Here is a 14,809-nt window from a genome sequence, read left to right as displayed (position 1 = left end):
GCGAGAATCTTTGGCCAACAACCTCCTTCCCTCCAGTAAGAGCATTGAACATGGGCCGTGGCTGGGTCTTCCAGCATGACAACGACCCGAACACACAGCCAGGGCAACTAAGGAGTGGCTCCGTAAGAAGCATCTCAAGGTCCTGGAGTGGCCTAGCCAGTCTCCAGACCTGAACCCAAATAGAAAATCTTTGGAGGGAGCTGAAAGTCCATATTGCCCAGCGCAGCCCGAAACACTGAAGGATCTGGAGAAGGTCTGTATGGAGGAGTGGGCCAAAATCCTGCTGCAGTGTGTGCAAACCTGGGTCAAGAACTACAGGAAACGTATGATTCTGTAATTGGCAAACAAAGGTTTCTGTACCAAATATTAAGTTCTGCTTTTCTGATGTTATCAAATACTTATGTCATGCAATAAAATGCTAATTAATTACTTAAAAATCATACAATGTGATTTTCTGGATTTTGTTTTTAGATTCCGTCTCTCACAGTTGAAGTGTAAAAGTGATAAAAAATTACAGACATCTACATGCTTTGTAAGTAGGAAAACCTGCAAAATTGGCAGTGTATCAAGTACTTGTTCTCCCACTGTATATAAATATTTTTTTGTTAAGTTTTTAAGAGTATAAATTACAACGCTTAGTGAAAATTGCCAAATCTAGCATTTTTTAATGCAAATATCCCAAGAAATCACCAGGAAATCCTGTAGGGATGATATACCATTGATATACACTGCTCAAAAAATAAAGGGAACACTTAAACAACAACAATGTAACTCAAAGTCAATCACACTTCTGTGAAATCAAACTGTCCACTTAGGAAGCAACACTGATTGACAATAAATTTCACATGCTGTTGTGCAAATGGAATAGACAACAGGTGGAAATTAAGGCAATTAGCAAGACACCCCCAATAAAGGAGTGGTTCTGCAGGTGGTGACCACAGACCACTTCTCAGTTCCTATGCTTCCTGGCTGATGTTTTGGTCACTTTTGAATGCTGGCGGTGCTTTCACTCTAGTGGTAGCATGAGACGGAGTCTAACAACCCACACAAGTGGCTCAGGTAGTGCAGCTCATCCAGGATGGCACATCAATGCGAGCTGTGGCAAGAAGTTTGCTGTGTCTGTCAGCGTAGTGTCCAGAGCATGGAGGCGTACCAGGAACAGGCCAGTACATCAGGAGACTTGGAGGAGGCCGTAGGAGGGCAACAACCCAGCAGCAGGACCGCTACCTCCGCCTTTGTGCAGAAGGAGCAGGAGGAGCACTGCCAGAGCCCTGCAAAATGACCTCCAGCAGGCCACAAATGTGCATGGTGTCTGCTCAAACGGTCAGAAACAGACTCCATGAGGGTGGTATGAGGGCCGACGTCACAAGGTGGGGGTTGTGCTTACAGCCCAAAACCGTGCAGGACGTTTGGCATTTGCCAGAGAACACCAAGATTGGCAAATTCGCCACTGGCGCCCTGTGCTCTTCACAGATGAAAGCAGGTTCACACTGAGCACATGTGACAGACGTGACAGTCTGGAGACGCCGTGGAGAACGTTCTGCTGCCTGCAACATCCTCCAGCCTGACCGGTTTGGCGGTGGGTCAGTCATGGTGTGGGGTGGCATTTCTTTGGGAGGCCGCACAGCCCTTCATGGGCTCGCCAGAGGTAGCCTGACTGCCATTAGGTACCGAGATGAGATCCTCAGACCCCTTGTGAGACCATATGCTGGTGCGGTTGGCCCTGGGTTCCTCCTATGCAAGACATGCTAGACCTCATGTGGCTGGAGTGTGTCAGCAGTTCCTGCAAGAGGAAGGCATTGATGCTATGGACTGGCCCGCCCGTTCCCCAGACCTGAATCCAATTGAGCACATCTGGGATCATGTCTCGCTCCATCCACCAACGCCACGTTGCACCACAGACTGTCCAGGAGTTGGCGGATGCTTTAGTCCAGATCTGGAGGAGATCCCTCAGGAGACCATCCGCCACCTCATCAGGAGCATGCCCAGCCATTGTAGGGAGGTCATACAGCGGCACGTGGAGGCCACACACACTACTGAGGCTCCATTTTGACTTGTTTAAGGACCATTACATCAAAGTTGGATCAGCCTGTAGTGTGGTTTTCCACTTTAATTTTGAGTGTGACTCCAAATCCAGACCTCCATGGGTTGATAAATTTGATTTCCATTGATCATTTGTGTGTGATTTTGTTGTCAGCACATTCAACTATGTAAAGAAAAAAGTATTTAATAAGAATAGTTCATTCATTCAGATCTAGGATGTGTTATTTTAGTGTTCCCTTTATTTTTTGAGCAGTGTATATTGTATAGCTGTTCATACACAAAAGTCTGGGACAGACACACACACATGCTAAACACACACACAAATCAGGAAATCATGGCATGTTTTAATCTCTCACCTGCCTGAACAATGTCGTTAAAGAATGGATTCCCACCGTCCCATAAATTCATAGGCCTCCAAAATAGTTGTTTGCACCGTCACAGCCTCTTATTGTGTGTGTTTCAGTTTGTTTGTGTGTGTATGTGTATGTATGCGTCAGAGGCTGATGGGAGGAGCTATTGGAGGGCTCCTTGTAATGGCTGGAATGGAACCGAGTCAAACGGGGTTTCCACATGTTTGTGTTTGATACCGTTACATTTATTCCATTCCAGCCATTACAATGAGCCCATCCTCCTATAGCACCTCCCACCAGCCTCCACTGGTGTGTGTGTGCATGCGTGTGTGTGCTTGTGCATTCCTTTGTGAGTGAGTGTGTGCCAGTTTGTGTGTGTATGAAAGCTAATCTGTAAGGACAGAAACCTAGCGTGAGTTTCCCTGGAGTTAGTGATCCCTAGGGGGTAATCAACTATCACACACACAGCCAGCTTCAATTAACCAATCTCCTAAAGCCAACCCAGAGCCTTCCTCGTACAAACCCACATTGATATTCCATTACCATCTAACACTTTGGATGCATCCTAAATGGCACTGTATTTGTTTTATAGTGCACTAAATTTGAGCAGAGGCCTAGGTCAAATGTAGTGCACTATAAAGGGAAAAGGGTGCCATTTGGGAATTAGTCTATTTCCGACTACCTAATTATCATTTTTTATGCTGACATATTTCATGGACTGCTGTTTTAGCCAAAGGACTAGACGTCCAGTAACCCCCCGCCTCCCCCTCACCCTCCATCACTTCCTTCACAATTGTTTAAACCCAAATCAATTAAAGATTCTTCAAAGCCATCAAACATAAAAAATTGTCGCCTCCCTCAGTCCCCCAAATGAACAAACAGCAGGAGGTAACGCGAGACGTAATCAAAAAGGGCAAGTCGGAATGGCGCTATGCAAATTAACCTCGCCGGGAACACATGCTCCCCTCGTCCCGCCGTGCCAAATAAGGAAGGGGATAAACTGTTGTTTAGATGCATTTGTGCTCCGTGTCTGCCTCAAAGCACTGTACCTTAGCTAGAATATCGTAGCTTAGCATACAGACAACAACCTAAGTGTACATTATGCTTACAGCTCAATGGTAAATATTTGTTTCACATTTTCCCTTTGTCATAGTTCAGCCATGGTGTTTGAGTTCATAAACCAACAATTTCACTAGCTATGGCTTCAGCAAAAAATGCATTTCTGGGTCCCGTAGAAAGATATTTGTCTCATGATGATACAATAAGACTGTAGTTTTGATATACATTTTGAGGTACATTTTGTGTTAATGATATGTTTTGGCAACATTGGCTGGTGTACAATCACGCAAAACACACAGGGCCTGTGCTTCACTACAGGATGGACAGTCTGTGGAGGGATGGGATTTAGTGCCATCCCTCCATAAAGGGATAGTGCCACACACATAAACACTCAAACACACTCATGCACACAAACACTCCGCTCCTCCTTCCCATATTTCAGCCTCTATGAAGGTAGATTGACATGTATCCACTTACGCCTGGACCCGTACAAATCAGCTGGGCTAGACAATCTGGACCCTCTCTTTCTAAAACTATCCGCTGCCATTGTTGCAACCCCTATTACCAGTCTGTTCAACCTCTTTCGTATCGTCCGAGATCCCTAAAGATTGGAAAGCTTCCGCGGTCCCCTGATCCACCTCTACGCAGACGACACCATTATTTTTTCATCTGGCCCTTCCTTGGACACTGTGCTAACTAACCTCCAAACGAGCTTAAATGCCATACAACACTCCTTCCGTGGCCTCCAACTGCTCTTAAACGCTAGTAACACCAAATGCATGCTTTTCAACCGTTTGCTGCCCGCACCTGCCCGCCCGACTAGCATCACCACCCTGGACGGTTCCGACCTAGAATATGTGGACAACTATAAATACCTAGGTGTCTGGCTAGACTGTAAACTCTCCTTCCAGACTCATATTAAACATCTCCAATCCAAAATCAAATCTAGAATCGGCTTTCTATTTCGCAACAAAGCCTCCTTCACTCACGMCGCCAAACTTACCCTAGTAAAACTRACTATCCTACCGATCCTCGACTTTGGCGATGTCATCTACAAAATAGCTTCCAACACTCTACTCAGCAAACTGGATGCAGTCTATCACAGTGCCATCCGTTTTGTTACCAAATCACCTTATACCACCCACCACTGCGACCTGTATGCTCTAGTCGGCTGGCCCTCGCTACATATTCGTTGCCACACCCACTGGCTCCAGGTCATCTATAAGTCTATGCTAGGTAAAGCTCCGCCTTATCTCAGTTCACTGGTCACGATAACAACACCCACCCGTAGCACACGTTCCAGCAGGTATATCTCACTGATCATCCCCAAAGCCAACACCTTATTTGGCTGCCTTTCCCTCCAGTTCTCTGCTGCCAGTGACTGGAACGAATTGCAAAAATCGCTGAAGTTGGAGACTTTTATTTCTCTCACCAACTTTAAACATCAACTATCTGAGCAGCTAACCGATCGCTGCAGCTGTACATAGTCYATCTGTAAATAGCCCACCCAATCTACCTACCTCATCCCCATACTGTTTTTATTTTATTTACTTTTCTGCTCTTTTGCACACCGTTATCTCTACTTGCACATCATCATCTGCTCATTTATCACTCCAGTGTTAATCTGCTAAATTGAAATTTTTTATTGCCTACCTCCTCATGCCTTTTGCACACACTGTATATAGACTTTCTTTTTTCTACTGTGTCATTGACTTGTTTATTGTGTTATTGGCTTGTTTATTGTTTACTCCATGTGTAACTCTGTGTTGTTGTCTGTGTCACACTGCTTTGCTTTATCTTGGCCAGGTCGCAGTTGCAAATGAGAACTTGTTCTCAACTAGCCTACCTGGTTAAATAAAGGTGAAATAAAAATAATAATAAAACCGCCATATGGCTATTTAGCACACAAAACAAAGCCACATAGTACCAATGCTCCTTACAGGACACATCACTGCACGCTATACTCTGTAAACTGGTCATCTCTGTATACCCGTCGCAAGACCCACTGATTGATGCTTATTTATAAAACCCTCCTAGGCCTCAATCCCCCCTATCTGAGATATCTACTGCAGCCCTCATTCTCCACATACAACACCGTTCTGCCAGTCACATTCTGTTAAAGGTCCCCAAAGCACACACATCCCTGGGTCGCTCCTCTTTCCAGTTCGCTGCAGCTAGCGACTGGAACGAGCTGCAACAAACACTCAAAGTGGACAGTTTTATCTCAATCTCTTCATTCAAAGACTCAATCATGGACACTTACTGACAGTTGTGGCTGCTTTGCGTGATGTATTGTTGTATGTACCTTCTTGACCTTTGTGCTGTTGTCTGTACCCAATAATGTTTGTACCATGTTTTGTGTTGCTACCATGTTGTTGTCGCTACCATGCTGTGTTGTCATGTGTTGCTGCCTTGCTATGTTGTCTTAGATCTCTTTTTATGTGGTGTTGTGTTGTCTCTCTTGTCGTGATGTGTGTTTTGTCCTATATTTATATATTTTTTTATTTTTTTATCCCCCGTCCCCGCAGGAGGCCTTTAGCCTTTTGGTAGGCCGTCATTGTAAATAAGAATTTGTTCTTAACTGACTTGCCTAGTTAAATAAAGGTTAAATAAATAAAATAAATAGTATGTGATGTGGCAAATGCAGGAATTGTGTCCACAATCCTGGTGGTATGTTGTGAATTATTATGTTTCCTTTCCAATATGTTTTTTCATAAAAGTATCCCCTTGGCCTCTTGGAATGGAGTCCAATATCTCAAACCCAATTTCAGCATGTACTGTACACCATCCCCGCAGTCCAATGTCCTTGGTTTTACCATTAAAACTGTTAGATACATTGGAGAGGGAATGGTAAATGCCAAAGTAATTGACTCGTCAATGACTTATTCATGGTCCTCCGCCTCCCTCACGCCGCTCGACACAAAAATAGTTTTCCAGGTCCACTCAAATAAATATTAAGTTATTCAGCGCTACTTTGGCATGTTAAGCCATAACATTGCTGTCTAATGGGAGAAAGCAATATAACGATTTTTTTTGTAAATGTAACCGATAAGCTCGATTCGGTATTATGTAGCAACATTTGAAATTGTGTTTTTTACATTGAATAAATGTAGAAAATGGTATATCACACATTACAGTTGAGGAACAATGGGAAAGTAATTCTGCTTTGAAAACCTAACTTTTGAGAAAATGGCCTTTGAATATTTTTGGTACACCTATTGGAGAGCTCCTCTTTGTCTACACCCATTCAGCATCGTTCACACCCTCTTAAGCTTTAACATCTCTTTAATCCGAGCGTTCTGTCCTAACAACAGCAGTCAAGCACCGAGGCTAATTGGCTAACGTTGGCTAGCTTGCTAGCTACTTCCAGACACAAATGAGAGAACAGCTCACTCTGACCATTTTACTCGCCCTAGTAGAGCTGATTAGGCTGTTTTTATGTTATCCAGAGCGCTGTTCTTTTGCCAACGTTTACTGACACCGGCCATATTCAACGGGTGTTGAGCGTTCGTAAATTCGTCAGTTATTCTGCACTCTGGCACACTCAGACGAGAGTGCTCTGAAATCGGAGTAAATAGTTAGAGCAAATTTACCAGCTATATCTATCAACAGTTGTCACAATGACATCATTAACATTCTATTGAAATGGTTACTTGCATAGTGGAATCTTTCGCTAAGACATGTAGCCAGCTAGCTAGCTAAACAATGAACCATAATCCCAACTCATGACGTTACTACTCTGCATGAATCTGCAGGTAGCTAACCAACCAGTCTCAATGTCAGTTAGCTAACATTAGGCTATAACTAGCAAAGTAAATGGCTCTGAGATACGAATAATATTACTACACAGATCATACACGTAACGTTAGCTAGTTGACCTAACAACAGCAGTCAAGCATCCAAGCCAACTGGCTAACTTTGGCTAGCTTGCTAGCTATTTCCAGATACAAATGAGAGAACAGTTTAGTCTGACCATTTTACTCGCCCTAGCAGAGCTGGTTAGGCTGTTTTTATGTTATCCAGAGCGTTGGTGATTGCAACTGTGCTGCTGGCAACAATTTAATTACGCTTTTTTTGCCCACGTTTACTGACACCGGCCATATTCAATGGGTGTTGACCGTTCAAAAAATTTGTTGGTTATTCATACACGTAATGTTAGCTAGCGAGCCAGCCAAGTAACATTAGCTAGCGAGCTAACAGTACACTAACTTGATATGAAAACGACTTTCTGACAAAATTAGAAACGTGTAATATCTGAAAATGTAGCTAGCCAGACTATCTCCGTATACATGGATGGACGCTTCTCCCTCTGTCACAGATGCCATGGTTGCCCTTAGTTTGAAGATGTAATACGGAGACAGGGCTCCTTAACTATCATACTCTAATTCCACTAATTTCAAAACTCGGTCCTCCAGAAAGTGGAGAGCAACAACACTTATGCAGTTCTACTACACGATATATATACAAAAATTTGCCGGGTTAGACAGGATTACCTACACATACTGACCAGTTCAAAAAGACAGAAGCGTCCTACATGGCAGACCAATCCGAACTCATCTCTCTGCATGTCCAGCCCACTCATTATCTCAGCCAATCATCGACTTACTGTGAATGAAGTGCTTTGAACACACAAATGTATCGAGTAACCGGAGCCCACAGATTTACATCATCATTGCGGCGTATAGCCTGAAACTATGAGGTTTGTCTAACCTGGTCCTTGGCCAGTCGAGGAAACTTGATTTGGTGGTTTTCTCCTACTACTGTTCAAACAAAACGGAACCCAACAGCTTTTCGGCATCTTAGCTATAAAAGCAGGGTTAGTTATTAACGTTAGCTAGTGTGAGTCAGGCTACTTATCAGCCTCACAGCAGTCAAGAAATGCATTCTGCCAAGAGTTGTTCACAATCTAGTCCGGTTGCAGCCACAATTAGACCTCATATTTGTTTGCCTAGCAATTATCAAATGTACATTGTTTAAATCACACGTTTACAAGTCTCAGTCAAAATGACAGCTCCAATAAGCCCCCTATGCTGAACGACATGTGAACGAGAGGCTCATAGAACCATGACTCTTTCAAGTTTTCAGTTCATCATTCACCGTTAGGGGGTCCTGCAGTTATACTGCACTGTAACTGCAGTTCAACTGCAAAATTATTATAGTAAAAAAAAAACGGTTATTTTGGACACAGTATTTGGAGCCTACTGCAGTTATACTGCATTCTAACTACAGTTATACTACAGTGTACTGCAGTTATACTGCACTCTGACTGCAAGGGTGTGGCTATCTAGCTAGTATCAACAAGGGCTTTCTACGACACTGCCAAACCACACTGCTCGCTGAACCCAAAAGCCAGCCGCACCAATGTGTCGGAGGAAACATGTCTGTCTAATAGAATGATGGTCAAAGATAAAGTATAAAAAATAAAGTCAAAATAAAACATAATAAAAAGTAAGTTTGAATGACGCTGAGGGGCAGTGTTTTTACAGCCAATGCCTGTTTGCCTGAGGCTGATGCCGTGCAGGTGTTTGTACACATGCATATACACATACTCTCATTCAAATACACACATGTAAATAGTGCCAGACATGCACTCAAACATATACAGTTGGCCTTGCTGTTATGATTTTAGTTGTCCCTGATGTCCTTTGTTTTTTTTGCATTCTTGTTTTCTGTTTTATTTTGTCTTTTTCTTTTTCTCATGAGTTAATTTTCTTGGTTGTTGGTGCATTGAGGGTGGGGAATAGAATGAAAAAAAATATTGGGAGAGGTGACTGTGGGAGGGGTCTTGGATGGTTGAGGGACAGCTATGGGGAACTGTGGGGGGATCTTGGAGGGTTCGCGTCCCCATTTTTTTTGGCCTTGTGGGAGATCTGTCGACGTGCCCTTGAGCAGGGCGTTGACACTGGATGCTTCTGTGTGTCGCTCTGAATGGGAGTCTGATGGATGGCTGGTGTGGTGTAGTTGTTGAGCGGCAAGTATATTGTATGTATTGGATATTCAATAAAAAATAATAATAATAAAAATAAAAATAAATCACAGACCAGCTGATGACCGAAGTCACCTTACAAGCGCCCGGCCCACCACAAGGAGTCGCTAGAGTGCAATGGGACAAGGAAATCCCAGCCAGCCAGCCAAACCCTCCCCTAACCCTGACAATTGTGCGCCGTCTCATAGACACGGCCGGCTGTGACACAGCCTGGGATTGAAGTGACGCATCAAGCACGGCGATGCAGTGCCTTAAACCGCTGCGTCACTCAGGAGGCCCCTGGATTGGAGTATTTTAACAAGGCAGAGTGGCTGATGGCTTCAAGGTCTCTCCATGCTGCAAATGTTTAGGATACATTAACGTAACATGCCGTAACTGTTTATTACGATTAATTTATGTATATTAGTTGTTTTATGATCTCTAAGACAGCTTATCTCATGAATATATAGCAATGTGTTTGTATTCTGTAGCTGGTTGGTGGAGGATGGTCCTCCAAGAGAATACACTCAACTACACTCTCTTAACGTATCTCTCTCTCCTTCCCTCCCCCACACAGCATCCTCCGACCGAGTCCCACCCATCATCCGCCAAGGACCGACCAATCAAACGCTGGCGCCGGGCTCCATGGCCCATTTACAGTGCCACGTGATGGGCAACCCTCTGCCCAGCATTCAATGGGAGAAGGACGGCCAGAGGATCCTGGGAGACGAGCGTGTCAGCCTGATGGAGAACGGAATGTTCCAGATCATAAACCTGCAGGTACCTGAAAATAACTTACATAGTACGTTCCCAATAATTCTTAAGAACATAGAAAGAATGTTCCCAATAATGCTCATGAACGTTGCAAGAATGTTCCCATTGATTCTCTTTCCCTCCTCCTTCGTAAATGCCATCACTCCCTGGATATTAGTATATGAAATTAAACGCTTCACATTTCCTCTCAATGCACTCCAAGTCTCATCATGGCCAATCATCTGAGCTATTTCTCCTAGGTGATACTAAGCAACCGCATGCAGTCACAACTGAGTGCTGTTTCCAATGCAATCCAATCAACTTCTCAGCCTTAATGGTATTTAGCTTAATTTAATTCATTGTACTATTATGACTCACTGCCAGTCACAGCAATAGGCATAGCAGTTTTGAGATGCCACGGCAAAGTAACCTGTCCATTTGATATATTGATATTTACTCATTGAGCGTCATACAGGTCATACTAGCCTTCCACTCTAAAACACAACTCAGCAATCTAATGCAATCTAATTGAGAGGCAGATATTAATATTGGAATATCATACTGGCAGAGTGGCTTTTTTATGGTTTATGGGTGACTCAGTGATTTAGTGATTGGCGGTCGAGTTTCTGTGGCGTCATAAAGCTTAGCAGTGATGCATACTCGCCAAGGTAATGAACAAGTGCAATCGTTAGTGGTGGTATATGCACGGATAATGATATACATTCTACCAAGAGCCCTCTGGGGTTGTGGGCTGCACCTGCAGGTCACCGGAGTGTGTGGCTAGCTTCGGGGCCAGCTGACGCGTTAATTAATTGATTGTTGGGCCCAGAGTGATTAACGATCGCCATGACTTTAATTAAATCCTTGTAGGGGTTTTGAGAGAGGCAGAGAGGGAGAGACCGAGAGAGAAAAAAGATTAAGTCAAGCATCTCAATGTACCAACACATTTGTCATGCACTCAAGATGTAGAAAACACTCTTTGGTACTTCCTCTAATGACTGTATTAGAGAATTTCTCACATCTCGACTCGCCTCGACTAGATGGACTGTACTTATGGCCAATTCTATCTTTTTTAATCTTGGACACTGTCCCTGTTCGTTTTTAATTGCTCTCCTTCCCTTTTATCAGGGTGCACATCTTTTAACTAAAGCAGAGAGGGGCACAGGAAGTTGACTTCTGGTGGAGGGAGGAGAGGTGAGAGAGGAGTGTGGGGTGGAGAAGAGAGGGCAGGGGACCCGACCAGATGGTCTGTTTGTTCCTCTCTGTGACTGAAGAGATGCCCATTACCCCGGGACCAGAGCAAGAACGAGGGGGATGGAAAGAAAATAGAGGAGAAAGAAAGACATGATATTGAGATGAGATGAGAGAGAGAGAAACAGAACAAGTCAACGAAGATGCTACAATATAGAGAAAGAGTGCACTGGAGATGATATTAGAACAGCGGGGATGTGGAGAAAATAACAAACTCTTGCCTCCTTCATACATTTTTAACAATCTGTTTAGCGCAGCACCCAAAGCTGCCAACCATGATTAATAGTTAGATGCCCGACCGTTTACCCCTTCCCACTTCTCTCCTCCAATCACCAGTCACCAACATGGACCTGCCGCCACAGACAGCCACATCCTTGGCTGCCATACAGGTCCGTTCAGGGTCAGCCTGCCTATAGGAAGTGAGAAGGAAGAGTGATGTACTGTTGGACTTGGAGTCACCTCTCCTGTCTCTCTTGGGGCTTTTAGACAGGGCACTTAGACTTGTGTAATGCCAACGCTACTGCAACTGGCCAGCCACCCACCCACACACACACCCACACACACACACCCACACACACACACCCACACACACACACACCCCTACAGCTACACGACAGCACACATCTCACTCCCACAGCACATTCACAACCCACACACCACACACAGCACACAACGACACATCACCATTCATACTCGCTTACTAACATCACGCACAACACACCAACACACCTTCACAACCACAACAACAACGCACAAACAGGGCACTTTAAGAATAATGAAGTAGTTGGCACAATAGGCCACATCCTCACACAAAGCACACACAACCCACAATTGCAATTATATTGATTGCATTGTGTTGTCTCGCTCTGTGTTTTTGTAGTGTGCTTTGTATAATTAATTACCTTCGTTTTGAATAAGAGTGGTCTTAAATTAACCAAAAGGTCTGAAAACCTAGTTGGTAGCTTGAAATCTGTGTTTGTGTGATTGTGTAGCCCACTAACCTGCAAGCGGGTGGCCGTGAGCTGTCACCATCATTAGATCCTTGTCTGCAAATTAAAGTCTCTACATCTTCCACTGTTGTGAGCAATTTCTAGCCCCCGTCTAGCTCTGAGCTTCCCAATGAATTTTTAATGACCCACACTTACAGTCTCTCACACACACTCACACACACATGCACACACATGCGCGCRCACACACACACACGCACACACAAAGTTTCCCTTGCTAGTAGCATGGCTATGCATCATCAGCCCGGATCGCTGCTTACTATTGAGTGCTCAGTATGCAGCACAGTCAGAGCCACAGAAGTATGAAGTGCTGTATGAGCCGCAGAAGTCTGCAGACCCCCTCTGGTTACATATTCCACCTCTTTTCTACGTCATGTTCATTATGCCCAGCACAATACCATTGTCTACATAATGTGAACAGTCCTTTATCCTCCTTTAAACGTTGGGGTACAACAGTTGAACTAAGCTCATGAGGCATTTATAAGTTAGTGTTCTTTAAAAATCAATTGGTAAATATAATAAATGTATAAGTTCAAAAATTGATGTAGCAATGGCAGATTGCCCCTCTCACATTGGTACCAAAGGATCAGGGCCCATATTTATAAAGTCTTTCAGAGTAGGAGTGCAAATCTATTATCAGTTTTGCCTTTTAGATCTTAATGAATACAATTACATGGACAGGGGGGACCTGATCCTAGATCAGAAACTCTAACCCGAGACGCTTTATGTGCACAGGCCCAGAGGTACTATAGTAAAAAAAAACTAAAATAACAGCACATATGCTCCAAACCCTTTTTGAGGAACTGTGGTTTCTCTATTAAGGGACTAGCTAACAGTGTTACAGCTACATGTGAGACTTCATTAACAGCAAAGTGTAATGTTACTCTTTATTAATGTTCATGGAACCATATGAGCGCAAATGTCCATATCCAACAACTATGTTCCAATAGAACATACTGTAAATAGAATACTTCCCCAATAACCATTATGAGAATAGTACTTATTAGATCAGAGCAATGCAACATATGGGTATCTTTGGGGAGATATACAGAATTATTATACATAGTTAACAGTCTTTGGAGACCATAGATTCTAGGTAGATGTTCATGTTTACTTATCTGGAAAGATTTGCTCCAGAACACCTGAATGTGAAAAGGCAAAGGCATTGTGCTTCTGTGCATATACACCGATGTTAACTAGGCCCTCTCTCTTGTTGCCAGGAAACCGACTCGGGGGCCTACACCTGCGTGGCTTCCAGCTCGAGCGGAGAAACGATGTGGAGCGGTGTACTCACTGTGAAAGGTAAATGCCCACACACGTACATGCGCGCGCACACACACACACATGCACACGGACACAGTGAATGGTAAATCTACTGTAATAAACTCCTCCCTACAGTATTAGATTGCCTCTCTGCCATGTGATTGTCACATTGGCATGAAGGATCGGGAGACAGACGCAGGAATGCGTAATAGTTTTTATTCTTAAGCACAAATTACTGCGTGCCGTGTAAAGGCGCGGGGAGGGATCCGTGACAGCAGCGCAACGACACCGGCCTCGAGGACAATCACAGGAATGCAGTGCAGGTCGATCAGGACCCGATGCAGCTGCTGAAGTTGCGTCGGACGGGCCAGTTGCTGCTGCAAAAGTTGTGGCGGCATCAGACGGACCAGTAGCAGTGGCGTCGGACGGACTAGTTGCAGCGTCGTCGGACGGACTAGTTGCAGCGTCAGACGGACCAGTAGCAGTGGCGTCGGACGGACTAGTTGCAGCGTCAGACGGACCAGTAGCCAGAGTGAACAAACGTTCGGACGACTATTGCACAGCGTCAGACGCGGACCCAGTAGCAGTGGCGTCGGACGGACTAGTTGCAGCGTCGGACGAGACTAGTTGCAGCGTCGACGACTAGTTGCACGTTCGGACGGACTAGTTGCAGCGTCGGACGGACTAGTTGCAGCGTCAGACGGACCAGTAGCAGTGGGCGGTCGGACGGACTAGTTGCAGCGTCGGACGGACTAGTTGCAGCGTCGGACGGACTAGTTGCAGCGTCGGACGACTAGTTGCAGCGTCGGACGGACTAGTTGCAGCGCGGACGGACTAGTTGCAGCGCTCGGACGACTAGTTGCAGCGTCGGACGGACTAGTTGCAGCGTCGGACGGACTATTGCAGCTCGTCGAGCTAGTTGCAGCGTCGCGGACTAGTTGCAGCGTCGGACGGACTAGTTGCAGCGGTCGGACGGACAGTTGCAGCGTCGTCGGACTAGTTGCAGCGTCGGACGGACTAGTTGCAGCGTCGGACGGGACTAGTTGCAGCGTCGTCGGACTAGTTGCAGCGTCGGACGGACTAGTTGCAGCGTCGGACGGACTAGTTGCAGCGTCGTC

The 14,809-nt window shown here is 44.9% G+C and overlaps 1 protein-coding gene across 2 annotated transcripts in view; it reads left to right on the top strand.

Moving 5' to 3' along the window:
- The window catches only part of LOC111950617 (roundabout homolog 3), a 274,399-nt gene that overhangs the window by 236,438 nt on the left and 23,152 nt on the right, over positions 1-14,809 (top strand). For both annotated transcript variants that reach the window (XM_023968348.1, XM_070434385.1), the window contains exons 9-10: positions 9,995-10,197; positions 13,649-13,730. In XM_023968348.1, coding sequence (XP_023824116.1) covers positions 9,995-10,197; positions 13,649-13,730 — 285 coding nt within the window. The remainder of the gene's footprint in view (positions 1-9,994; positions 10,198-13,648; positions 13,731-14,809) is intronic.

Source organism: Salvelinus sp. IW2-2015, linkage group LG23 (genome assembly GCF_002910315.2).
Source record: "Salvelinus sp. IW2-2015 linkage group LG23, ASM291031v2, whole genome shotgun sequence".
NCBI lineage: Eukaryota > Metazoa > Chordata > Actinopteri > Salmoniformes > Salmonidae > Salvelinus > Salvelinus sp. IW2-2015.
This window is presented reverse-complemented; position numbering and strand designations above follow the sequence as displayed.